The 26529-nt window shown below is 53.7% G+C and overlaps 2 protein-coding genes across 2 annotated transcripts; one reads left to right on the forward strand and one right to left on the reverse strand.

Moving 5' to 3' along the window:
* Nucleotides 1–1310: 1310 nt before the first annotated feature.
* Vsig10l (V-set and immunoglobulin domain containing 10 like) lies at nt 1311–9134 on the forward strand. Its single transcript, XM_051174214.1, has 10 exons — nt 1311–1350; nt 1436–2254; nt 2754–3047; nt 3190–3474; nt 4383–4637; nt 5468–5746; nt 5885–6181; nt 6571–6684; nt 6875–7029; nt 8559–9134. The coding sequence occupies exons 1-10, from the start codon at nt 1311–1313 to the stop codon at nt 8628–8630; spliced, it is 2610 nt and encodes an 869-aa protein (XP_051030171.1). The 3' UTR covers nt 8631–9134.
* Nucleotides 9135–11732: 2598 nt separating this feature from the next.
* Nucleotides 11733–26115, reverse strand: Iglon5 (IgLON family member 5). The gene is made up of 8 exons (XM_051174359.1): nt 26021–26115; nt 17204–17282; nt 16366–16598; nt 15648–15767; nt 14381–14515; nt 14103–14223; nt 13435–13589; nt 11733–12162 (listed from the first exon to the last, which is right to left on the reverse strand). Exons 1-8 carry the CDS (start codon nt 26097–26099, stop codon nt 12074–12076), a joined length of 1011 nt encoding a protein of 336 aa, XP_051030316.1. The 5' UTR covers nt 26100–26115; the 3' UTR covers nt 11733–12073.
* Nucleotides 26116–26529: the final 414 nt, after the last annotated feature.

Genomic DNA, 26529 nt, shown 5'->3' on the forward strand with positions numbered 1-26529 from the left:
CACAGAGCATGCTCAGTACATTCAGACCATGCCTCCCACCAGCCCTGTGAGCACTATACTCAGTCTCAGAGGTTCAGAGCTGAGCAGAGGCCTAAAGCTTTCTGAAGAACTAAGCAACCCAACTAGCCTTGACCCAAGTCCAGCCTCTCCTCCTGGCTGTGCAGCCTCCCACAGGAAGTTTGGCCTCTACATCATCATCTCTTGGCCTGTGTAGTGAAGACCAAATATCCTGCTCAGAGAACATTTAGAAGAAACCAGCCTGACAATAATGCACAGATAGAATTTAGCATAGTTCCGGGCTGAACTGAAGTTGCCATTGTTATTGTGGCTATTAATGAGGTGAGACCTGAAGGACCAGTTATGAGGCAGCCAGACTGGGGAGGGAAAGAGCATTCCAGGTAGAGTAAAGGATGCTCACAAAGGCTGGGGCGGGGTGAGATGTCATCAGAAGAACACCATGTTCAGGGGGTAAGGGATGGAGTGTAGAGAAGTAGGCAGTACCTATAAGGATGTCTGCAAAGGATGCTGTGAGCCAGGCAGGCTGTGACACAGAGGGAAGGGTCAGCTGGCCAGGGAGGGGTCTTAATCAGAGGTTGCAGAAAGGAGGTGGGAGATGCAGGTGAAGAAGATAAGGTCTGAGCAGTAGACACCAAGAGGCGAAAATGGGAAGAGAGGTTTAGGTAGCATCAGAGACTGATGGCAGTGCCAGGGGGGAGGACAGTAGGGAGGCTCCCCAGCCTTTGCATAGATGACTGGAGCCATCCCGAAAGTATCGGTCAGAGGGAAGATGCTGAGTTTAGCAGGTGCTGAACAACGGAAGTTGAATTCTAGATCTCAGGGGAGATGGCCACAATAGAGACATCAACTGAACACTTGGTTCTAAAGACATAGGAAAGTCACAGAAAGATCTGGAGAAGGGGTCAGGGTCAGAAAGAAGTTGCAGGTCAGGCAGAATGGAGTTTAGGGCTGGGAAGGAAGAAGCCTGAGCCAGGCAAGGAGTTCACAGGAGGGGCTCTGATTTCTCAGACACTCCTGGAGGAAGTCTTCCTGCACAGGCCCCAGAGTTCCAGCTGGGAGTCCACCTTCCCCTAGGGGTGAGGAGGATCAGCTAGGCCTCTCCATACATCCTCTGATGAAGACAAGAAGGGTGGGTGGGGTGGGTCACTTAGCCACTGTATCATGCCAGGGGACCCTGGCACCTCCCACAGGTCTGCCCTCCTTCTCCACCCATTCCTGCTGGACTTGTCAGACCTGGGACAATACAAGCGTGGATGTCGGTATAGTGTCCTTGCCAGAGTGCGACCATCACCATGGGCCTCTCTTCGGCTCTGCTGCTCTTCCTACTCCTGGGTAAGTTCCCTGTGCCACCCTCCTCCCCAGCAGCCTGTCCCCGGGCAGTCTCTCAGTACTGTCTCCTTCCTCCTCTCCTCTGCAGCCTTCAGAGCAGGGATCCTGGCCCTTCATCCAGCTTCTAGACCTGGGCCACCCTCTGCCTCCTCTTCGGACTCAGTGGGTTCTTCTCAGACCTTTGTTTCAAAAGTCTCCAGCCAGCCCCCCAGTGGGAACTTTCCAGATCAGCCTCCAGGTTCAGAAGCTTCTGCTGGAATGTCTGGTTCCAACTGGTTTCCTCAAGGGCTGAATTCAAGCCATGTTCCTGGGTCATTCCAGACCAATGTGCCTTCTGGGGGACAATATCTGAGCCCTAACGTCGCCTTCTCTAAAATACCTGCTTCCCAAGTGGGTTTTGATAGTTTCCATTCTCAAGATCCTGCTAAAGACCCTAGGCCTTCCTTCTCTGTTCAAGTCCCAGACACCACGGTACCGAGCAAGGCACCAGGTTCAAAGCTACCCCAGGATCATCACAACCTTGAACTTTCTGTCCAGAACCCTGAATCCAAAATTCCTTTGGAGACTTATCAGACAGACAGCTTCCCCCAGCAGGTGGGGGGACCCCTGGCTGTGCTAGTAGGATCCACCATCAAGCTCCCCCTGACCCCAGTCCCCAGCCGCAGGCCCCCCGCCCCTCTGGTGGTCTGGCGCCGGGGCTCTAAGGTATTGGCAGCTGGAGGCCTAGGGTCACAGGCTCCGCTGATCAGTTTGGACCCCATGCATCAGGCCCGTCTGAGATTTGACCAGACTCGAGGGGGTCTGGAACTCACCTCTGCACGACTGGATGATGCTGGGGTGTACACAGTTGAGGTCATCAGGGGAGGAGTCTCCCAACAGATTCGGGAGTTCATGGTGGGTGTATATGGTAAGTGGGCCTTGTGGTGCAGAGCACAAGCCTGCTCTCCTCACTGACATCTGAGCAAATCTGTGCAGGGTGAATATGCTCCCTTCCCAGAGAAGAGCCGGGGTGTGGGGATAGGAGCCAAGACAGGGACCAGACCACACCTCGCCTGAGGGAGGAGGTCTGGGTTTGGACTCCTAGGTCTGAGAGAGGAGACCTGAGGCCTGAACCCCTGGGTCTAAGGGAGCAGGCCTGGGGTCTGAATCCCTGGGTCTGAGGGAATAAGATTGGGGTCTGGACCGCTGGGTCTGAAAGAGGGTTGGAGTCTGGACTTCTGGGACTGGCGGAACAGGAGGGAGGAGGACTGGGGTCTGTATGCCTGGATCTGAGGGAGGACGGTGAGCTCAGATTCCTGATGCAGTGTGGAGAGCAAAGAAGGGCTGAGGAGGCAGACTTGGGGCTCAGAGAGGGAGTTCTGGTGTATGGACTCTCCGACTCATCAGAGCCTGTTCTGGGTCTCCAGAGCCTTTACCCCAGTTGTCGGTACAGCCCAGGGCTCCAGAGACAGAAGAGGGGGCAGCCGAACTGAGTCTGCGCTGCATCGGGTGGAATCCAGGCAGTGGGGAGCTAAGCTGGAGCAGAAACGGACGTGCCCTGGAGACCCCAGACCCTGAAGGCATAGAGCCACCTCGCATCCGCGAAGAACGGGACCAGCTGGTCATCTCACGTCCAGTACGAAATGACCACGCCCGGTACACCTGCCATGTCCGCAGCCCCTTTGGCCACACAGAGGCTGCAGCTGACGTCAGTGTCTTCTGTGAGTGGGGGGGGGGGGATGTTTCCAGGGAGGATTCGAGTCTTGAGTCCCCGGGGAGAAGTGGATCCAGTGTCTATGACTCCTTTACAGTCTCACCCACCCTCTTGTCCACCTTCTCCCGCTCCTCCCCCCACCCCCCAAGACGGCCCGGATGCTCCGGTAATCAGGGTCTCCTCTGACCGCGACGCCGATCCTGCGCTTTACGTTACTGCGGGCAGCAATGTCACCTTGCACTGCTCGGCCCCCTCGCGGCCGTCTGCAGACATTGCTTGGAGTCTGGCGGACCCCACAGAGGCCGCAGTGCCTGCGGGGCCTCGCCTCCTGCTACCGTCGGTGGGGCCAGGCCACGCCGGCGCTTACGCCTGCATCGCCGCAAACCCTCGCACTGGCCGCCGCAGGCGTTCTGTGTTCAACCTCACTGTGGCGGGTAAGAGCTGTGGGTTCACCCAGCAGGGAGAGCGGAAGCACATGGAGGCAGGGGTGTCAGGGAGGGAGGGGACAGCAACGTGAAGTTCAGCTCAGGGGCGTGCCCTTCGTCGGGGAAGGAGGATTCAACAAGGAGGAGCTGGGGCAGTTACTAGTGGTCGTGGCTACTGGAGAAGAAACCGAGTTAGCAGAGAAGGATGGGCAATAGCTGCTGATGGGCATGGCTTCCAGGAAGGTGAGGCGCTAGCAAGCGGTTTCTGAGAAAACCTCAAGTAAGCATGGCCACCAGGGAAAGAGTAAAGCTAGCCAGGAAGGTACAGGAATGTTTGTGTGCGAGGTGGCATCACCTGGAGAGGAGCGACATCATCAGGACGGAACAGAAACGTGATGGTGCGGCGGGAAAGGGGCGTGTCCAGCCGGGAGGAGGCGGGACAATTTAAGTGGGCGTGTACGATAGGAGGAGGGATATTTGAGAGTGTAACACCCACTAATTGCTAATGGGCAGGATAAAAAAGTGCATAAGGACACCTGTGCTTAGAGCGGGGCCCGTAAGTTTGCACAATGCCGGTGGAAGGGGTGGGGATGCCAAGGAGAGGGGGAAGAGCCAGCGGAAAGAGAAGGTGGGTGGTCTTGGGAAAGGATTCTCAATCGAGTGAGCAGCGAAGTTAAATGGCAGAGTTGGATTTGAAAGTGAAGGCACTAGCCACCTAGACTAGTAATTAGGATCAGCGAGAGTTGAAGTTACCTGCGAAGGCAGAGGGAGGGGGTCACGAAGGGCACGCGGGAGGGTGGAGCTATCTGGGGACAAAAAGGGCGGAGAGAAAACCGGAGAAGGAATGGGGCATCCCTCATAGAGGCGGAACTGGAGAAGATGGAAGGACTGAGGCTGGATGGTCTTCTCCGTGGCAGATCTGCCCCCGGGGGCTCCACAATGCTCAGTGGAAGGTGGTCCCGCGGACCGCAGCCTCCGCTTTCGCTGCTCCTGGCCCGGCGGGGTCCCTGCCGCCTCTCTGCAGTTCCAGGGTCTCCCCGAAGGCGTCCGTGCTGGGCCTGTGTCATCTGCGCTCCTGGTGGCTGTCCCCGCCCGCCCGGAGCTCAGCGGCGTTGCAGTCACCTGTCTGGCCCGCCACCTGGTGGCTACGCGCACCTGCACGATCATCCCGGGTGAGAGGGGTTGGGCCTCCTTTCTATCTTTAAAGGAAGTGGGTAACTTTTTCTTTGGTCCTTTGGGTTTAAGTAAAGGACCAGCGAGAATTTTAATTATTTTACGAAACCCAAACTTCACTTTCTCTGAGAGTTGGGTTTCTCCTTCCATCATGTAAGTCTCACAGGGATAGAACTCAGGTAGTCAGGCCTGGTGGCGATCGCTTTTATCTGCCAAGTCTTCTCTTGAGTCCTCAAACTTCACTCTTCTTTGAACCCAAAGTTTTGTCCTGAACTTCAGGATAGGAAGCCAGCAGGAGCAGGGCGTTCCATCCAAAACCCCTGGACTCAGAAAAAGGCCTGCCATCTTCCCAGGTATCCAGAGAAAGAGAAAAAAGGGACAGATAGCTAACAATAACGAGTGTCCCAGTCTAGGGCCCTCTGGCACGCATTCACCAAGTGTGTGCTGAAGAAGGAGGAGAGCTAATGGATGGTGGGAGAGGTGGCGCAATGGGAAAGGCACTTGCCAGCAAGCCGGGTGACCTGGGCCTGGTGACCCCCAGAACCTTGGCAGTTGAAAGGCTAAAACCAGCTCCTAGCAGTTGTCCTCTGATCTCTGCGTACCTTCATTGGTTGACACCCACTATAAATAAACATAAAAGGAAAACTGTCAAGAAGAGAAAAAAAGGAAGGAAGGAAGGAAGAAGAAAGAATAGGCAGAATGTGACCTCGTCTGGTCACAGAGCAGGAGGGGGCATTTGCCACTTTGTGCTTTAACAGAGGGCAACAGAACTCAGTTCTTCACATCCCTAAGGTCTCGCTTCTCTTAACTGAGCCCCTTCCACCAGCAGAAGCCCCCCAGGAGGTGCTGCTGCAGCCCACAGTAGAGGAGACACACCCCGGGGATGTGGTGGTAGCACTGGAGGCCACTGGCTGTCCTCCCCCCTCCAGAGCATCCTGGGCCCGGGAAGGAAGGCCCTTGGCTCCAGGAGGTGGGGGTCGGCTGCAGCTCAGCCAGGATGGCCGGAAGCTCCTCATCAGAAACTTCAGCCTGGATTGGGACCTGGGGAACTACTCTGTGCTGTGCAGCAGTGCGCTGGGTGCTGGAGGCAACCAGATCACCCTTGCTGGTGAGTGCAGCCAAACCGAGATTCCAGGAGCCAGCCCTCTCCCTCACATTCAGTGGTCCAGATCATAGCCCTTCTCCTCTAGATCTGTCCTCACTGTCTCCCACCAGATCCTTGGCATCTTGCATCTTTCCTTCCCAGGGCCCTCCATTTCCTCATGGAGGCTGCAGAGAACCCAAGAAGCTGTTGTACTCACTTGGGATGTGGAGCGAGGCGCTCTCCTCACTGGCTTCCACATCCAGGCATGGACCGATAGCTCTGACCTGGATAGAGTCACCATGAGTAGGGACTGGGTCTCCCTGCTCATTCTGGGCCCTCAGGAACGGTCAGCCATACTGCCAGTCCCTTCGCGGAACCCTGGGGCCTGGGCCTTTCGCATCTTGCCCATCTTGGGGTCTCTGCCAGGGACCCCATCCCAGAGCCGGGTCTACCAAGCAGGTAAGTTGGGCTGTGGTACCTTTTTCTGCCTTCCTCTTAGCACCTGACCAGCCATACTTGGGTTTTTCCACCAGACCCTCCTCTTCTGTTAGTTTTGTGGGGGCTCCTTTAACAATGTCACTTAGTTGGCTGACTTGAAACAACAAGCATCTATTCTCTCATATCTTTTTAAATGCATTTGGTTATTGGCTTATTTATTTATGGATGGATTTACATGTGGAGTTGAGAAAAAACTTGAGGGAGTTGGTTCTGTCCTTTTGCCATGAGAGTCCCAGAGGTTGAACTCAGATTCCTTGGGTCTTCCCAGGAAGGATGAGTTAGGAGCTTAGACAAACTTACGTGCATCCCTAGGTCCTGCTTCCTTGTCTCATTTGGTGTGTGTCTTCCAGATTCTGCCCTGAGTCCAGGGGCCATTGCTGGAATCGTCCTCGGCTCTCTGCTGGGTTTGGCACTCCTGGTCGGCCTTCTCCTCCTGTGTATCTGCTGCCTGAGGCGTTTCCCAGGTGATGAGGGACCTGGGAAGAGGAAACTGGGGCCAACCGGGCTTCCCTAGGCAAAAGCTTGCATGGTTGGTGATCAATGCATTGAGTAACAGTCCCATGTCCCTATCTCCATCTAGGACCAGCTTCCTTTCCTACTGACCAGGGTGGCCTGTTGGAGCAATCAATCATGTTTCCTGTCATCCTCTCATAGGACGGACTTGTACGAAAAAGCAGCTCCCCCTGACCTTGGCTCCTGTACTTACCCCGCCAGAAAAAAAGATGCAGAGTTTGACCCCATTGCAGGCCTCACGGCTGCTGCCTATCAAAAGCCAGCTGCAGAGCCCTCACCCCATCAAGGCCCAACAAGTGAGTGTGGGTGTTGCTTCATCCTGCCATGGGGGTCAGGTAGCTTCTTGGAAGAAGAGGATATTCTAATTCTATTTTCTAATGTTTTTCTCCCATTTTTCTTCATGACTTACAAAATGTCCTAGTTAGGGTTAGTTACTATTGCTGTGATGAAACACCACAACCAAACAACACAGAGAGGGAAGGGATTATTTGGCTTACACTTTCTTCATCAAAGGAAGTCAGGACAGGAACTCATAGGGCAGGAACGTCGAGGCAGAAGCTGAGGCCATGGAGAGGTGCTGCTTACTGGCTTGCCCGGGACCACCCACAGTGGACTGGGCCTTCCCACATTAATCACTAATTAAGAATCTACCCTACTGCAGCTGATGGAGGCATTCTCTCGTTTGAGGTTCCCAGCTCTCAGATGACACTAGCCTGTGTGATGTTGACATAAAACTAGCCAGCACACAAAGGTTGATAAGACTTATTCCAATTATGTATTGTTGGATTGTTTGGCAACAGGGCCTTACTGTATATCACAGTCTATATGACTGGGAAACCTCCTACCTCTATCTTTTTTTTCAGGACAGGGTTGGTTTCTCAGTGTAGCTTTGGTACCCGTCCTGGAACTAGCTCTTGTAGACCAGGTTAGTCTCAAACTACAAGAGATCTGCATGTCTCTGCCTCCCAAGCGCTGGGATCAAAGGCATGTGCCACCACTGCCCAGCCTACCTCTACCTCTTAATGTTCAGTAATCATCACATTCAACTTATGTAGATCTGATGATGGGGCCTGGGACCTATATATTCTAGGCAAATAGCCCCAGCCCCTCATGTTTTGTTTTGTTTTGAATACCAATAATTGGACATCCTTCCCAGCTCTTATGTATACTAAAAGAATATAAATTCCGATTTGTCTTCCAAAGGAGAGTGAGATAGGACTTCTGTTTCCTGTAGAAATTAGGCTAGACTTCCATTTTTAAACTCTGAGGTAGATGGAATTTTCTTGTTTTCAGTTTTTCATTGGCACACAGAGGGTCCACATCTGTAGTCATAGTGATTGGGAGGCTGAGCAGGAGGACCTCTGCAAATTCAAGGTCATGCTGGTGATGTAGCAGGACCCTGTCTCAAACAGACAGAAAAGAAAAACAAAAACAAAAGCAAAAATCCCACAAAACAAAAAACGAAAAATAAGAAAGAAAGAAAGAAAAAAGGAAGGGGGTTGAAGAAAAGAAAAGGAAACTCAACTAGTTTCCTTTAAAATTTATTTATTTTCATTTTTATCTATGTATTTGACCTGCTTGTTATGTCTATGCACCACAAACATGCAGTGCCCTCAGAGGCCAGAAGAGGGCGTCATATCCCTCAGAACTGGAATTACAGCCAGTTGTGAGCTGCCACAGAGATACAGGAATTAAACCCAGGTCCTCTGCAAAAGCAATAAGCCATCTCTCTAGGTCCTCAGCTAGCTTCTGAAAGGTTAGTTGGGCATGCCACTTTGTACCCAGGGTAACCCCTGAAGTCACCTCCTACCTGCCTCTCTTCTAGGTCATCAGCCCCAGTCCATCTCTCTGTTCAGGTGGCAGCCCATGGACTGTTCGGGCAGCCACCCAGGTATGACAAAAACTCTCCATGCAGTGTTCCGAACAGGGTGCAACTTTACGCTTTGGCCCGGTGGCATGGGGCCTACTATGACTGAGGATTGGACCCTCAGGGTGGGACATCCGGTCTCCCTCTTGTCTCTGAAGACTCAACCTATAGTTTTGCATCTAAGGACATCGATGTGACTCTGGGGTAGGAGAGCCAACTACAGATGGGCAAATGTGGTTGGCACAAACTGTTTCTCTCCAAGCTGGAAGGGGAGTCTGGCACAGCTTCTCAAAGGTCTGCCACCTTCTCCTGAGCCCTCCAGAGACATGAGATCTTGCATGTATCCCATCTCCCACTTCCTCCCCCATCTCTTGATTTCCTTTTTGTTTTGCTTTGTTTGACCTGGGGTCTCATGTAGCCCAGGCCAGCTTCAGACTTGTTAGCCCAAACTGGCCCTGAACCCATGACTCTTCTGCCCCAGTCCCCCAAGTGCTGGGATTGCAGGCATGGGCCACCTCGCACACCTTCCTTTGTTTTGTTTTTGTTTTTTAATAAAGGATCTCAACACAGACCTGGTTGGCCTCACACTTTGCAGTCTTCCTGCTTCAGCTTCCTGGGTGCTGAGTACTGGGTAGTACCCTGGGTTCTACCATGGCTTCTCTGCATCTTCTATCTCTAAATTTCTCTATGGCTGTACTAGTGTTTAGACATCATTCAGTCTCTGCATTCAAACCTGTGAGGCCTGTGGATTGGCCTCTGTCAACCCCTGTGACATCTCCCAAGAGTACTCCTCCACAGGCCTCTGCCAATCATACTTCCCCGCCTCTCCAGCTCTTTGTCCCTAGAGTTCGCTCTACCTGGACACTTCTCTTTCCCATGTCATTGATTTATCAACGGTTGAAGTAGCCATCACCACCCCAGAAGGAACCTTCCCCTTCTTTGCACATGAGTGAAGTCCCACAGTCCCCAGCTTCCCTCTGGTCCTGTAAGTGTACAATGACAGATGTCAGTAAGTTTCCCTCTCTGAACGGAGAGCTTCGTGGGACATATACCACACCATTATCTTAGCAGAAAAAGAGACTGGCACACAGCAGGCACTCAATAAATACCTGTAGACCGATGAAAAGTTCTCATGCCTGTGAAGAGCTGCTGCCATTGCACACACATATCCTTGGCAAGATATGTCTTCCCTTTTCAACAAGAACTCTCATGGGAAATTTAGAGTACAGCAAGCAGCAACACATACAGTCAGGTATCACACTCCAGCTTAATACAAACACTTGGGAGCTTGAGATAAGAAGAGCACATGCTCAAGGCCAGAATTTCATAGGGAGGTCTTGTCTCAAAACACCAAGGACTTGGGATGAGGCCCCCATAGTAGAGTAGAATCCCTCAGTGAGGGACTGGGGCATGGCTCAGTGGTAGAGCCCCTGCCTAGAATCCCCCAGTGAGGGGCTGGGGCATGGCTCAGTGGTAGAGCCTCTGCCTAGACTCCCCCAGTGAGGACTGAATACTGGGTTCAATACAAAAGGGGAGAAAAATCAAGATTTTGTATCTTTTTTAATCACTGCAAACAGAAAGCTTCATACAAGTGAGCTTATACAAATGTGGGTTTTATTGCTTGTGTGTGGGAGAGTGGGCTTCAGATAGGTTTTGATTCAGCTGCCCTACCACTTCCTCATAACCTCTATAACCCTTCCCTCCACATAATAAAGCTACACTGCCTGCCCAGGCTAGGAGACTGAGCCCCCATGGCCAGCAGAAGATCCCCCCTTCCTGGAGACAATTCACTGGGTTGTTGAGCAGTTTAAGCCAATTGGAGTTCACCTCCATAAAGGGCAGAGGTAGGAACGGCCCTGGGGATTCTCTACCAAATGCCACATCTCCTTTGCCATCCACTTGCCCAAATCCTCAATGACATTGACTTCCACAGGCAGGGACTTTGGAAAAAGGCGTTTATTGGTGTGGTGGTCTCAACACTCCCCATGAATTGGAACACACGGCTCCCAGGGCCCCCCTCCCACCTCCCCTTGTGTCCCTCCCCCTCCCCACCCTTCCCTGGGCCCTGGGAATGGAAGACAATGTGGGATGGGGCCCACGCCCCCGTCTGAGGTACAGTCACTGCCCCTTGACTCCCTGCCTCTCTCTGCCCTCATCTTCACCAGGCTCTGAGTGGTATGGTTTGGGGTGTGTGGTTTCTACGTTAGGGCTGGTGACATAGTGCCTCTGCCTGGGTTCAGGATGTCTGTGTGTCTTCTCTCTCCAACTCTGTGACACCAGGTGTATCAGGCTGGGTGTTCCCACACACAGAGCCTGGCAGCTTCCTTTGTGGATAATAGTGGCCTACTCTGAGGGAATTACAGGTAGTCACAGACTCTGGGGCAGCTGAAGCCAGGAGCTATTGCTGGTCAATCGCTGGTGTGTGTGTGTGTGTGTGTGTGTGTGTGTGTGTGTGTGTATGTGTGGTCACAGCAGCCTTTGGAGGTACTATGGGTTGAGAGGTGAAGGAGCAGGTGGCCAGGGAGCCCATGCTTATGGGTCAGCTGCAGGGCAGCTGGAGGGTGCCACTGTGGCCAAGGGGAGGGGGGGGGTCTGGGTGGGGCAAAGCACTGAGACAGACAGGTGACAAGTGCCACTAGTCTATCAGTTGAATGGAAGCACCGATTGGCCCAGGAAGGGGGCCAGAAAGTTCAGGGTGGGGAAAGGGTAGGCCAGGGAAGGTTTCAAGCCACTGAGCCAGTGATAGGGCCTCTGGCTGCAGGCAACTGGTGATAGAGCAGGGAGAAAAAAAGCCATAATGAAGATCCCCACCTATTCACAAAGGCTGAGTGACACCTGACACCCACCCGACCTGCCCCTTCAATAGGGAGGAGAGGGGTAGATGCTCGTGCATATATGGGAAGGTGGAGAGCTGGCAATCTCCTTGTCAAAGCTTCCACCATGAAGCCCCCCACACCTACCTCCAGCCAGAGGAAGAGAGGCAGAAAGAGTGAGCAGGGGCCATGGGAGAGTCAGTTCCAGGGAGGGAGGCCTCCTGGTTTCCTCCCCCAGCACACCTTCACACACATACACACATATACAACATGCAGACTCACACTCATACACATGCCCGTGCACACACACGCTCACGCGCGCGCGCGCACACACACACACACACACACACACACACACACACACGAGCCAGTTGACAGCCTGAGCTAAGAGAGGGGTGTGGAGTGGCTGGGGGTGGTGGGTCACAATTGGAAACGTGAACGGGTGGCGAGAATGGCTGTAGAAAGATGCATAATTTTGCGTTATCCCTCACAGTGATGGGTTCTCTAAAAGACCTTCCTCCTCCTCCTCCTCTTCTTTCTTCCTCTGTGGCTGAGAGCTCTTCTGTTCCCTTGAGACCCACGGGCGCTCGCTCACCCCCCTTTTCTTGCTCCTGGCCCGAGGCCCCCTGCAGGGGGGAGGTGCGCTCTACTGGGTGACATCTATATTCTCCACCACAGCCAGCCCAGGGCGGAGAGGAGGGTCAGGGGCCCCGGTGGCCTCGGAGCTGAGTTCTCCAGGGATCCTGGGCCTGGCAAAAGAGAGATGGTCACCAAGGGAGGCTGAGAGGGGGAGGCCCTGCAGGTCTCTCCTAGGTGCTCCCTCTCCCTGCAGCCTCCCAGGCTTGCTGTGATCAGAACTCGCTAGGGTCTGGGTTCCCTATGCCTGCCTCTTCTGTAAATGCTCTGGGTCTCAATATACCCTCAGATTTTCCCTATTCCCTTTTTATTTGTTAGTCTGGATTCTTGGGATTTGATTTTCTCTGTTAAAAATTCTGTCAACATTCCTAGCAGTCACCTTCTTCGCCTACCAGAAACTTCAGCAATGCCTATGTTTGTTTCTTTGGCTGTTGGCGACTTTAAATTTTTTTTTTTTAAATCACTGTTTTGCTGAGAGTGGAATGTACTGATTCATACATATAAGGAAAATGCTCTAAGCCACCCTGAGCCCCTCCCTGGGGGATTCTAGGCAAATGTTAAATGATATCCGAAACCTCTCTTTACTTTCTGTCTCACAACAGTCTCACTACGTAGGTTAGGCTCCACCTGAACTTTCCTTTGCTAACACCCTGCAATACATGTCCCTGGTGCAGTCACTTTTGACACAGCTGCTCTCTTTACTCAGACTTCTGCACCCAGCCAGTAACAGTCTGCAGGCTCCTGCAGCAGTAAAAGTGTTTGCCAGCCACAGCCTGCAGTGTAGTAAGTCCAACACCTCTATCATTGCTGGGAGGCTCAGCTCTCTCTAAGAGCAGCTAAAGGCTGCTCCTTCTCACACTACCGGCCTCCCTGTTGTCTTTGCAAGGGCAGCTCCCGCTACCTGCTGACTTGCACGGGGAGGGGGAGGGGGGGCTTTCCCCAGCAGTCTTATCTCAGACCTACCACCCCAAACCCTGACTGTTTTTGTACATGCCCCCTTTTCTTTGATATGCATCTATCAGCCCATTTGTTTATTGTTTTTTTCTGCTAGGCCCTGCCAGTCCCGAGACCTTGAACTCACTATGAAATTTCCTGCCTTCTCTTCCTGGATGCTGGGATTACAGGTAAGCACCACCACGCTGGCTTTAAATAGTGATGGGGTTCGTATCTTGAACTTCGTGTATGCCAGGCAAGCATCCTACCACCTGAGAATCGGTTTCTTTATTCCGTGGCACGGCTGGGGTTTCCTAAATTCTGGGCCAGTGGCAATCCCTGTATCTCCACCGTCTTGTCCCACCCACTGACGTCTGTGCCCCACAGGTGCTCATCCCCCACAGCCCTGTCTCCCCCACCCCAGCCCCCGCCAGCCGCCCAGCAAGACGCACGCAGGAGCCGCATGGAGGCGCTGGATGCTCCAAGTCGGTTGGCTGCTCGACAGGTGTAGTTGCCATAGTGCCTAGCGCTCACGTTGGCGAAGAGAAGCATGGAGCGGGTGCGCTCGGTCTGCACTTTGAGACCCTCCGCCGAGCCGCTGCTTAGCCTGTGGGGATCCGGGTCAGGGTTGGTCTTGGCTTCCCTTGGGGTTCAGTACACAAACACCCAGGCTCTTCTCTTCCTCCATGAGACCCAGAACTCTTCTATATACTCCCAAGGACCCAAGGCTCCCCTGTGGATCCCCTCTCAACGAGCCAGGCCACTTCAGTACATTCCCAGCATGCATCCCTAATCGCCAGTCTCTTAAACTCAGCCCTGGTGGTCTCTTTAAATCTGTCTTCCACACACTGAGCATCCACCCTCGCTTGACTCCAGACCTTAGCAGGCAGGGTGGGGTGGGGGTCAATTCCAGCATTCACTAGACTGGTGCTGGAAGTAGTCTTTCCTCCAGGAGCCCACAGACTCTATAACCTAGAAATTGGACCCTAGACTCTTCAGGACCAAGGACTTCACACCTTTGCTTTGCCAGGTTCTCCACCCTGGTTCTATGATCCCAGACCTAGGACCTTCCTCCCCTTCCCCTCCCTCTTCCCTCAGCCTTGCCCAGTGCAGTCCTCACAGCCTGTCATCCTTGTACCACTGGAAATCTGCAGGCGGCACCGCCATAGCTTCGCAGCGGAGAAGGGCGGCCCGGCCCAGGGCTGTGCGCGCACTGGTAACGTCAGTGATGGTCGGGGGATCTTTAGAGGGATAGGGGACAGAGGCATAGTCTTGCTACATGGAATTTCAGCACCCTCCCCTTTCAGATCCGAATTCCCACCTAGCTTCCAGCTTCATGCGGCAGACCCCTCCTCCCCAGGCAGCCAGGGTTGGCCCGTGTGCCCACTTGATGCTCACAATTCACTGTAACCAGCACACGACGGCTGTCGGGCGCAGAGTTCACCCCGTTGTGAGTAATGCATTCATATTCCCCCGCCTGGCCCCGCTGGATGTCGGAGATTTCCAGAATCTCGCCCTCTGAGGTGAAGCCGTCTGTGGGGGAGGCGGGGAAGGGGGTGCGGGGCCGGACACAAACACTTAACACGGGACAACACGGGCACAACACGGACAAACATCAGCAGGGCACAGCAGGGCCTGAAGTGCCCCGGTCAGTAGGAGCCGGGAAGGTACTGTGGGGGTAGGGTGGGGCTGAGGGAGGGGCTGGGGAGCTCAGAACCCAGTGGGAAGGGGCCTAGGATTTCAGGTACAAAAGATCTAGGAATCTGGAAACTCTTATGTCATGCTCAGGGGACCCACTTGGGAGTAGGGAGTGAAGCCAGGCTTTTGGTTTTCAGGTATTCAGACTGTGAGGGAGGGTCCAGAATTCTCTCTGGGTTCAGGGAATTGGGACCTGCTTATTGAGATTGGTGATCCAGATACTTGTGACCCGAGGTCACAAACGACCATTTAGAACTTATGACAAGTAGGATCTAGGGTTCAGGAGACACCAAACAAGGGTCAGGATGAAGGGACATGAGGCTAAATTGGCTTTCTTGCTCTCAAGGCATCTAAGGAATGGGATCCAGTGATGAATGCTATTGTAGGTCTGCAAAGACGAAGGAAAAGCCAGAGACTAGCCATTTGGGGATGGAGAGAAAGTGGTGTTGTTGCCCTGGCCTGATATGTCAGGCAGCTTGGCAGCACCTTCAGAGAAACTGGATTTCAGGACTCAAAGCAGGTTGTGGGTAGGAGAGGGGAGCTCCTGGTTGCCTCTGGATCTATAGCAGGGCCCTAAGAATGTGCATTTCAGGAAAATTCCCAGGAGTTGCTGATGCTGAGGTCTGTGGACCACTCAGACCACTAGGCTACAACATCCAGCAGAGGAGAGGAGGGGACTGCCAGCCGATAGAATGTCTGGACACTGGATGCAGCCTAGCTTGGGCCCTGAGTCAGGACAGCCTGTCAGGTAGAAGGAAGCTGGGGTGGGGAGTGTCAGGTGACCCGGAGACAAAAGCCCAGCCTAGACATCAGGGGGTGCGAGTCTGATAAGAAATGGGGATCAGAGTGGGCAGGAATAGAGTCACCAGAAGGGCTAGAGGGGTTCAGAGTGAGGGCGTCTGGGACCCCAGCTAGGGATAAGGGAGGGTAGAGGGGCCCAGATTACAGCCAGGGGGAGGATCCTCACCTCGGAGCTGTCTCCAGGTGACAGTGGGCTCTGGCCTTCCCACAGCCAAGCAGAGAAGGTTCACATTGCCCCCTTCATTCACTGCCACAGGTGAGGAGATGTTCACGATGCGGGCAGGGACTGGAGACAGAGGGGAGACTTGGGGTGAGTGTGCATTCCCAGCCACCCAGCTTACCTCCCTTAGACTCAGGGATGTGGGCTCAGACCCTCCTCACTCAGACCCATGGGTGTAGACTCCACACTACAGCTTTCAGCCCTCCTCCCTCAGACCCCGGGGCCCAGATATCAGCCCTCCTTCATATCCAGGAGTCACACTCACACTCAATCGTATTTCCTCAGACCCTGCGGTGCAGACTCCAGGCAGGTCTCCCCCCTTCCCACCACACCCAGGAGGCCAGACCACAATCCTGTCTCATCAGATCGAGGCCTCCAGACTTCAGCCTCCTCACTCACACCCACGGGTGCACTCGCTAACCCTCCCCCGAGCCTCTCCTTGGGAAATAAGTGCAAATAGGAAGAGACAGACAGGCGTTTCCTCGGCACCCAGAAGAGTCCTCACTCGAGGGTAGTCTCATGTTCCACTCACTTGTATCCCAGGCTAGTGACCAGCAGTGGACCCAGTGCACACAGTACAGGCTGATCAGTGGTGTCTCCCCGCCCCGACCATACTGCAGGCCTGGCCCCTCCCCACTTGTTCCCATGTGCACACAGGGCTCACCATGGACGATGAGGTAGACCTGAGTGGTATAGGGCTGGTGGCGGGTCTGGAAGGAGCAGGTGTAGAGGCCCTCATCACCAAGCCCCACCTGGGTGATAAGGATGGAGAACTCCTCAGGTGTATTGATGAGCAGCCGCACCCGGGGGTCACTGGTCCAGCGGTCGTTTCCTGCATACAGGATGTTGGAGCGGTTCAACCAGGCCACTCGGGTCACGTGCTCATCGATGAAGCAGCTGGGGAGGAAGAGGAGGATGAGGCGAGAAGGCAAGGGTTTCCCCATTTATTGCTACTATACCTGCAGGACCCTGGGCGCAGACCTGGCGGTGCCCACTGTACAGGAGGGTAAACCAAGCCTCAGAGATGGAAGAGGCCTGGAAGCCAGACTCCTGAGGAAGTGCTGTGTATTAAAGAGGGAGGGAGGGAGGGAGGGAAAGACTGACTGAGAGGTGGGAAAAGGGAGGGAGGGGATAGAGACCCTGAGAGAAATAACAGAGCAAGTGGGGAGAGATGGAGACAGAAAACAAGAAAGATGGGACAGAGACCCCGAAAAATGGAGACGGGGTGTAGAGAGAGAGAGAGGAAGAGAGAGACAGAGAGGAGAGAAGAGTCAGGGAGGGGAGACATCGAGGTAGAGACATAATTTCAGAGAGAAACAGATGCGAGAACAAGGGACAGTGACCCAGGGGGAGAGCCCCTAGTGAGAAGACAGGGCCCCAGAGACCGATAGCCCTCACGTAGCCAGCATCCCTGGCCCTCGTGGTCTACAGGCTTTTGAATCATAGTAGTTCCATCTCTTCACTTTTACGAGGACACTAAGGTCCAGAGGGGAGGGATGTACCTGAGGGTGGCGTTGTCACCTTCACACACTGTGTAGTTGTCTGCAGGTGAGCTGAACTCCACACTCTGGGATAGCAACCCTGCAGAAGGGAGGGGATTGCTCAGCCTTGGCAGCTGGGGAGAGGCCAGCTGTGACAAACAGTCTGTTCATGGACACAAACACGTGTGCATGGCTTTGGTTACACCGGCACCTGCATCCACTGCTACAAGAATTTATTGTTTTCAGAAATTCACACACAGTGGACATACTTAGAGTAGGCCAATATGCCATGTCCCTTCCTCTGGGTCTGCTCTGACCCATAAACAGAATGGAACTCTTGCGGGACAGTGCACTGACAGAGACGACACCCAATCACAGCCCATACACACAGACAGATGTGCATGCACAGAGACACCTGTGCACCCAGACACATGTATGCACACATCAAACAGTGGCACAGACAAACAGACATGTCTAAGCACTCAGCTACAGAGCACATACACATGCAAAGCAAATCACCCATAGCCGCATTAGCACGCAGACTCCCAGTTACATAACATGAGCGCTGTTCACTGGGCACGACAAGCTTCTGTCTTGACAGCAGAGCACCACAGGAGATGTTTGCAGGATTGGAGTAAGCAGTATTCCCTTGTGGGAATGGCACTTTCTAGGCCCCGGAGGCAGTACAAGAACTGGCCATGCCAGTTCAAGAGGTGCACATAAGACGGGCCACAGGAGGAGCCTCATTAACTTCGCCAGGAGTGTGTGTGGTGGGGGCAACTCTTCTTTGATGGTGTAGTTGCCTGCATGTTGCCCCGTGCCTGTGAGTCACCGTCACCCACACCCCTGTGAGTAACCCCATTAGAACTCATTGGTCCACTAAGCTAGATTTGAACTTCAGAACGTTCTCTCAAATATTGTTTGGGCCCTGTCTGGGGTTTGCTGTTGCTTTGGTTATTTGTATGTATGTGAGGTGTGCGCATGTACATAGGGGCGCCCTTGGAGAGGGCGGCGTCTGAGCCCTTGGAGTTACAGGCAACTGTACGCTGTCCGATATGGGTGCTGGGCACTGACTCGTGTCCTCTGCAGCAGCAGCAACTGCCTTCACTATTGAGCTGTCTCCCCAGCCCCATGGACAGACGTTTATTCAAGTCTTCTCAGGTCATAGATATAATAAACACGTATGTAGGTGTGCTCACATACAGACACAGGTATGTTTATACATACAAGTGCTCAGGACTCACATGCACAAGGAGGGAGCTATCACAGATATTAAACATGGGCTTGTATTGGATGTCCTGTGCGGTTAAACACAAATCTCTCTCTCTCTCTCTCTCTCTCCCCTCCCTCCCTCCCTCTCCCCACCCCCCTCTCACACACACAGCATGTCAGTGCTATAATGCACACACAGGCCAGCTTGCAGGCACCAGTGTGGCCTGGTCATACTTCCATTCAAGCCTATCAAGTGGATGGGGCCGGCAGGCTGGACCAGGGCCAGAGAGCGGGGGTTGGGTAAGTGGGGGTGAAGGAGACTGCCCTGAGAGGCGGTCTGGCTGGGATGACCTTGGATGATTGGATCAGCAGGCCCCTGAGAGGGCTGCCCTGCCCCCAGCCTGGGAAAAGGAGCTAATTAATCTAATGAATTAATTGCCCATGGTATCCCAATGACTCCCTGGGGGCTCTCAATCAACATCCCCTCAGGATGGGGCTAGGAAAGAACCAATGTAGCAGGCTGCCTAGGCCTGGGGTTTGGGTCTGAGCCCAATGCCTCTCAGCCTGGGGTTATTGAAAAGCCCATGCAGGGGACTTCATCACATGTGTTCAGGTAACAATGGGATGTGTACACATATACGCACTCCACCAGGGCCCAGGAAAAACATAAAGCCAAGGCTAAGCCCTGTCACACACATGGCCCAGGTCAGAGGGACACCACAGTCCCAGACACATGCCTGGTAGAAGGTCATTTGTAGAAATCGGGTGTTTTCCAGAAGCAGGCACACTAAGACACCAAAGGCCAAACAGTCACCGGCTGTCCCCTCATGTTCCACTGACAACAGCCTTGTACCTCATCCACAGCTGCAAAGCCCACTCAGCCAGAGTTCAGGCACACACATCACTGCCAGCCTGGGCAGGCATTCCCCTCACCCACTTTGGAAGGCTCTGGGTCCCACCTGCCCAAAGCTACACTTGTCCAAGGGGACAGACCACCACCCTGTCATAACCCTTCCAACACACAGGGGCTACCCTGTCTAATAATTTGTAATTCTTAGACAGCAAATCATGCTGTCACCTCTGACAGGTCACACATGGCTGAGCATAAGTCACAGATCAAAATATGCATCCAGACCAAAGGAAGCAAGGGAATGTGGCAATGGGTTCAGGAACAAACACAGCCGTGCACGGCTCCGATATCCCTTCATAAGCTGGCCAACAAGAAACACTGCAGGAGACTCTTAGTGTCCTAGCCCTAGACAGGTCCCTCAACCTTGGTCCTTTGAGGGCTAGAGTTTCCTGGGCATTGTGGGTACCTAGATTCCCCCACCCTACAGCAGTGACAACACAGGACACCCCCCCCCCCCAGATACTGCTGGAAGTCCCCTGTGGGTAGATCACACTCCACTCTCCCAGGGCTCTGAAGAGAAGACCATAGGTGGGAACCGGTGAGCTGTCTAAGGTGAGTGCCTTTAGAGCTGGCAGGCCCAGCCCACTCACACTGGCTCGGGGTGCAAATGGGGCCCTGAGGTAGAGTAAGGCCCACACTACAGGCATACTCTCAGCCACAGGTTCTCCAGACAGAGGGGCCAGCACAGAGGCACCCCTTACCACAGGACTCTTCCCAATCCTGGCACACTGCCACTTCTGAAATCCCTGTGACGAAGGCTCACCTGTCAAGACCCAGTGACCCCCTCCTCCTCCAGCCCCCTGGCTTGGGTGTACTCCAGATGTGCCCCTCTCTGCTAAACGCTCAAATGCCTTCTTCTCCAGTGGCTCAGGTGAACTCCAGCCTCTGTGTTCAGGTCACATGACCTTGAATCAGGGTGGTCTTGTGTTGGACAGTCCTAGGAGACCTGTGATACGTGTCCCAGTTTCTCAATGGGCTTTTAGCTCCTTGCCTGTGAATGATGGACACCATAGACCTTCATATATACATATTTTTAAAACACCCAGATCCTGTGCTTCATTCAAAGAGTGTAGAGATCCTCAGGCAGGCATTCATTTACCCAAAGGCAATCTTTTTTTAAGCTTCATTTTATCTTCATTTGTGTGTGTGCGTGTTTGTTTCGTTTTTGTTTTTGAGACAGGGTCACTCTACATAGTCCTGGTTCTCCCAGAGTTCACTATGTAGAGCAGGACAGTTTGAATTTACAGAGATCTGCTGCCTCTGCCTCTGGAGTGCTGGGATTAAAGGCGTGCGCCACCACACCTGGCCCAAAGACAACCTTCAAACACTGCTGGACCCGAATCCTCTCCGTATTGCCTAAGCTTCTCGATTGTGGCCATGTATGGGACTCCGCCGGGGCTATAGCATGATCCAGTGTAGTGCCTGGCCCACAGCATGCCCCCAAAAGATGTTTAATGTATCAGTGTGGGAACCCTGCTAGAACACTCCCAGACTCCACCAAGTCTGGACTTCCAAAGAGCCTGGGCATCTTCATTATAACTAAATCACACACGATGCTGTCTCCCCTGAAGAGCCTCATTGTGACTCAGATTTGTGTCCCTAGTGTCATCCAGCTCCCACCGGAGTCCTCTTGGAAATAGTTGTTGGCTGAATAAATATGAATGGATGCCTGTGACTCTTGAACTCCTTTTCATTCCTCAAGACTCCAACATAAATACCCCATTCAGGAAGAACTCTGTGACTGCTCAGGGAAGAGCCCCCACGCCCTGTTCTAGGTGGCCAGTTTAGATGTACATAGCACCTCCCCCCACCTGACCTGGATTTCTAGGTGGTGTGATTAAAAAAGAGCCATTTACTTGTACTTCAAGTGTACACATGTGTGTCTGTGCCAGTTTACATGTACCATGTGCTTGCAGAAGCATCCACGACCAGATGAAGGTGTTAGGTTTCCTGGAGGTAGCTGTGGGCTGCCATATGGGTGCTGGGAGCCAGAGCCATGTCATCTAAGAGGAGCAAGTGCTCTTACCCTCTGAGCCATCTCTTCAGTCCCACATGCTGTGATTCTTAGTTTTTGTCTGTGTGACCCAGGACTCTGTTTCGTTTAATTCAGGGAGGGGGTCTGTGGAGAGGAAGTATATGGATCTAAAGACGTAACAGATCTCAAAGAAGCCCAGTGTCTACCCTTCCTTGTCTTGACTACACATCCCCATGGGTTGAGCCTCAGTTTCTCCATCTGGAGAAAACAAAGAATAAGAATTCAGTGCGTTTTTTCTGAGTGCTGCCTTGACAGGACATAAGCAAATGGTATGCTTAGTTCAGCACCTGACGCGTAAACTAGCCTGAAGCGTGCTGGCTGCGTCCAACACACACGTTCTTTTTTTAAAAGAATTGCATGCTCTTCCCACTGGCTTGGCGTCAGCCTCCGCTGGCTGTGGTAAGGAAAGGACTGTCTGGTCAGCTGATAGTTTTGAGTTCTGCCACTCCTGCCAATCTATGTTCTGGCAATCCTGCCTCAGCTTGCCCTGGGAGAAAAAGGCAGAGTCCTAGGATCAAGGCTTACCTCTCTCCAGCAGGTACAAAAGTCCCTTCCTTTCTCTGGGGCTCAGTTTCCCCACTGGCAAATGGAAATGATGACTGGCCTCCCTCTTTAACTAGAGACAGGGTAGATTAGAAAGATACTGTGAAAGTCAGGCTTGGTGGCTCATGTCTGTAATCCCAGCGCTTGGAAAGTGAGGCAGGAAGATGGCCCCAAATTTGAGGCCAGCTTGACTACAGAGTTCCAAACTAGCTTGGACTACAGGGTGAGTTTTAGGCCAGTTTGAAATACATAGTGAAACTGGGGTTATATGTAATTGTGTGTGTGTGTGTGTGTGTGTGTGTGTGTGTGTGTGTGTGTGTGTTATACACATTAAACAAGCTGAGAAAGAGAGCTTAGGGATTTAAAGGGAGGTATCCTGTGGGGACAGGGTTCTCCTAAATCCCTGCTCTTACGAGATTTCCAGTCTAGACTAACAGAATAAATCAATAAACAGAGGTCACAGTCAAGGCAGGAAGAGATTCCTGACAAGCTTAGGGACCCTGGATGAACCTCAGGCAAAGCTGGGGCCCGTGTGTGAGGGCTGAGGCTGGAATGCTGTGTGTGAGGACTGAGGCTGGAATGCTATGGTCCCACCCTCCTACTGTTATTGGCAGCTAGGGACCTGCGGCATGGTGCTCCTGTAGGCTGCAGACAAGGGCTGCCCGGGGATAATCCCTGACCTGACAGACACCTGGAAGGCCACCTCTCTGCTCCACTCGGAAGCCTGGGGCGCTGCACATAAGACACCCTTTCCTGGGGGTCTTTGCACCCACTGCTTTTCTTGGGACCTGGAAAACCAAGGCTGGCTTCTCTTTTCCTTCAGGCCTGAACTCCCTTCTCACCTTCCTAGGGGTGGCTTCCTGGACCACCTTCCTCTAAAACGGACAACTCGCCATCCTCCAGGGCACGTCAAGCCTCTTCCCATTGCGTGACACTCTCTGAGATGACCTGTCTACTTGCTTGTTAGATTTTATTTGTCCAGCTGAATTCTTGATCGCTCTTCTCTCCACGATAAGCTCCGTGAGGGACTGCTTGGTGTGGCTTGCTCCCTGCTCCCAGCCCTCACCACACACAGCACATTTCTCAGGTGCCTCAAATGGCAGAGCACTGCTAAGTCACTGAAGCAGGTGTGGGGGACAACTGCTGCAAACATGGGACCATTCTGGGCTATTCACAAGGTGAGACAGCATGTGACTCTGTGTTCCAGACCAGCTTGGGCTGCCAAGTCTTCTAACTTGAGTTAAGATCCCTAGGCCCCCATGGTGGAAGTGGAGAACTGACCCCCACAAGTTGTCCTTTGACCCCCACTACACAACTAAGTCAATGTATCATACAGCTTGTAACATTACGAAAAAGAAAAAAGGATCAAGTTAGAGTCTGGCACAGGGTGCAAGGGCCATTGGAATGGTCAGCAGTGGCACTGAGCCTCATTCCTGGCTGTTCCAGCTGCCAGGAGCAAAAGGTGCCCCCTCCCCCCACCAACTCACTCATTCTGTTGGATTTTTGGCGCAGTTAGTTTTGAGACAGGGTCTCAGACAGCTCAGTAGCAAAGGCTGACCTTGAACCTCTGATCTTCTTGCCTCTGCCACCCAAATGCAGGGGATACAGGTGGACACCAGCTCATATTGCTCTGAGAATCCAACCCAGGACCTCCTGCATGCTAACCAAGCACTCTACCAACTGAGCCACATCCCCAGCCAGCATAGCCTTATTCTGTAAATGGATATGTAAGTATGTGGATGGAATTGGTATAAAGGATTTTGGGGAGGGGATTAATTGTAGGCTCATAGTTAACATAATCGGGGAGATTTTCCTAAGTGTAAATAAACCAACAACAGGGGCATGGGCTGACTTTATCTCTGTTTTAGGAAGAAAACACTAGCAAGAACCAACAGGGTCTCTGCGCTGCATTGAAAGGCTGTGTGGGATGAATCTGTGAAAGGGAAAGACGGGGGGGGGGGGGGGGGGGGCAAGCCCTCCACTGCCTGCCCTCTGCTGCTTGGGGCCTGACTGTTGGCTTCCCTCAGGTGTGTGTGAGACCTGGGTGTGGTAGGAAGAAGAGGCAGGATTGCCTTCAGTTCAAGTCTACATATTCCAGGCCAACTATGGCTACATATTAAGATCCTGTCACAAAAAAAACAAACACACAAACAAAGCAAAAACAAAAAAATGGTGGGAGAAGGGGGCAGCCCATGCCTATAATCACAGCACGTGAAAGGCCGAGACAGGAAGATCACCTTGAATTCAGGGCCATCTTGACTACATAGTGAGACTCTGACTAGAAAAACACATGGCTGTATGTGAGGACGATGGGGTCAAGGGCTTGGCTCTTACACACTCCTCATGAAAGCATGCATAAAAGAGGAGGCACTAATTTGCATACTGCATAAAATAAGGTATGCCCCACCCCAAAGTAGCAGCGGGATATGAATGGGGCACCTGCCAACAGGTAGATTTATCTTGGTTCAACCCACTGGGTCCGATCTTCTCTCTCAGGTTTTCCTTGATCAAGGTCATATGCCAGAGAAACCCCCCCAGCCCCCACCACCCCCAGGGGAGGACCCCAGGAGACTCGCATAGTAATGATTTATTTCTAACAGGCAAACTGGCAAATGGGACAGTAGCTTAAGAAGAGTTGGGTGGAGGTCAGGGTCAAGGAGGTGGAGTGAAGGGAGGAAGGGTACGGTAAGGGTGAGGGACTCAAACACAGGGGCAGATGGAGGTCAGTCTGAGAGGCGATGTGTCTGTCTGCCACAGTGCTGAAACCAGCAGGGATGAAGTGACAGCCCAGGGAGACTGGGAGTGTCACCAGCAAATATCTGAGGCTGGTGAACGGGGTGTGTGTGTGTTCTTAAATAAGCCAGAAAGAAACCAAAACCTAAAGTGACAGGGGACAAAGGCACCCACGCTTGGTCAGCAAGTAAGGCAGTGCTCAGTCTTGCATTGTGGTAAGAGGTGGACTTTCCATTCCTGGAAGATTCCATGCCCTCCCCCAGTGGATCTGTGTGTGGGTGTCCTGCGTGGACAGGGTTGTTTATGTGACTGTAGTCTGCAGGTGTGGTTTGGCTGGATGACGGGATGTTTCTGTGACTATGAGTGACTTGATTGGAGACCCAGAGTAGCTGCTTCCCTTGGGGCTGCTGGGGTCACAATGCTGTATCCCTGATGGCTTAACATGTTCCTGGTTCTGTGATGTTTGATTGGATGGGGCCTGGAGGAAGTGATGGGGAAATGCCAAATTAACACTTTCTTGGCTTCCTGGGTACCAACAGCTCAGTCTTCTGCCCCATCCCTCTCCCCCCTGTGCCCTCTGGCCCTTTCCTTGATCACACTCTCATTGACAGGCCCTGCAGGGAAGGCAGTCCAGACTCACACCTGCTGTTACAGAGGGTCTCCAGGCCCCCTGGATTGCTTGAGACCCCTGCGACCCTGCATTAGCTCTTCCTGACCTACCTTCTCCAGGCCACCTTCACACCTTCCCCTGTCCATCTCTTCATTCGAATTGTCATCAGAATCCTTAGCCCAGCACCCCTACTTCTTTGCTTTCCAAGACCGTCTCCCAGTTAACACCCCAAACGCCAACACTTTCAGCTGAGAGGAGTTTCAGCCCCTTGCCTGATTTCCCTGGGTCTGCGATTCCAGTCTGTTGACACTCTGTCCCCATTGCTTGCTGACCCTCGCCTAAAGACGCAGAGCCCTGTCCCCAGGCAAGGACTGCGCAGGGGACCCTCTCCAAAACCGCAAAGACAAGATCCCTCCACACACAGGGCATCATTCCAGCTTGGTACCCCAACTCAGTTTGGAGGTTCTGCCCATGTGGGGACTGTTACCCCAACGTCTGAGCCCCTCCCCGACCTAGAGCAGTACATTCCTGCCACCTCAGGCTTGCAGCAGGGGACCCTCTTGCTAGTGGTGGGGCAGCTGACCAGATGGGGACATGCACACCTGAACCCCGGCGCATCCATGCACCCAAGGACCCCCTGCCCATCCAAGGACTGCCACCGGGTCCCCGGCTCCAGACATCCGCATACCCCCTCCCTCAAGGGGTACCTCCCTGCCCGCCTCCGCCCTGGCCCTGTACCCCCTCCCGGGACCCCGGCGTCCCCGCCGAGATCCCCCGCCCCCGGCGCTGCGGTACCTCGGCTGATGACGGCCAGGCCGGCCAGGGCGGCGGCGGCGAGGAGCCGGAGCCGGGCCCCGGGCGCAGGGGGGGGCATCGCGGCAGCGCGGAGGGGGAGGGGAGGGGGCGGTCGGGGCGCGCGAGCCTGGGGGAGAGGGGGAGGGGAAGGGGGACCCCGCCTGCGGCTGCACCGGCCCGGGGGGCGGCGGGGGCGGGGGGAGGGGGCTGGGGGGGCGCGACGAGGCGGCCGGAGCTGCAGCAGACCAGGGGAGGGGGGTGGCGCTGACGGGCAGGGAGACCGGCCAATCAGGGCAGGCGGGGGGCCGCGGAGGCGGGGCCGGGGGGGTTGCTCGTTGGAGGGAGAGGCCTTTGTTACTGTGGCCCGGCCCTCCCCGCCCTCCCCCGTGCCACTGGCGTCCTCCTGGTCTCCAGAACCCGGGCTTGAGATGCACTTCATCCAGCTGCCTCCTACTGCAGGAGCCAAAACCCTCCTCCCTCAGACCCAAGGTGCACAGACCCTCAGCTCC

This window comes from Phodopus roborovskii, unplaced genomic scaffold (genome assembly GCF_943737965.1).
Source record: "Phodopus roborovskii unplaced genomic scaffold, PHOROB, whole genome shotgun sequence".
NCBI classification, from domain to species: domain Eukaryota; kingdom Metazoa; phylum Chordata; class Mammalia; order Rodentia; family Cricetidae; genus Phodopus; species Phodopus roborovskii.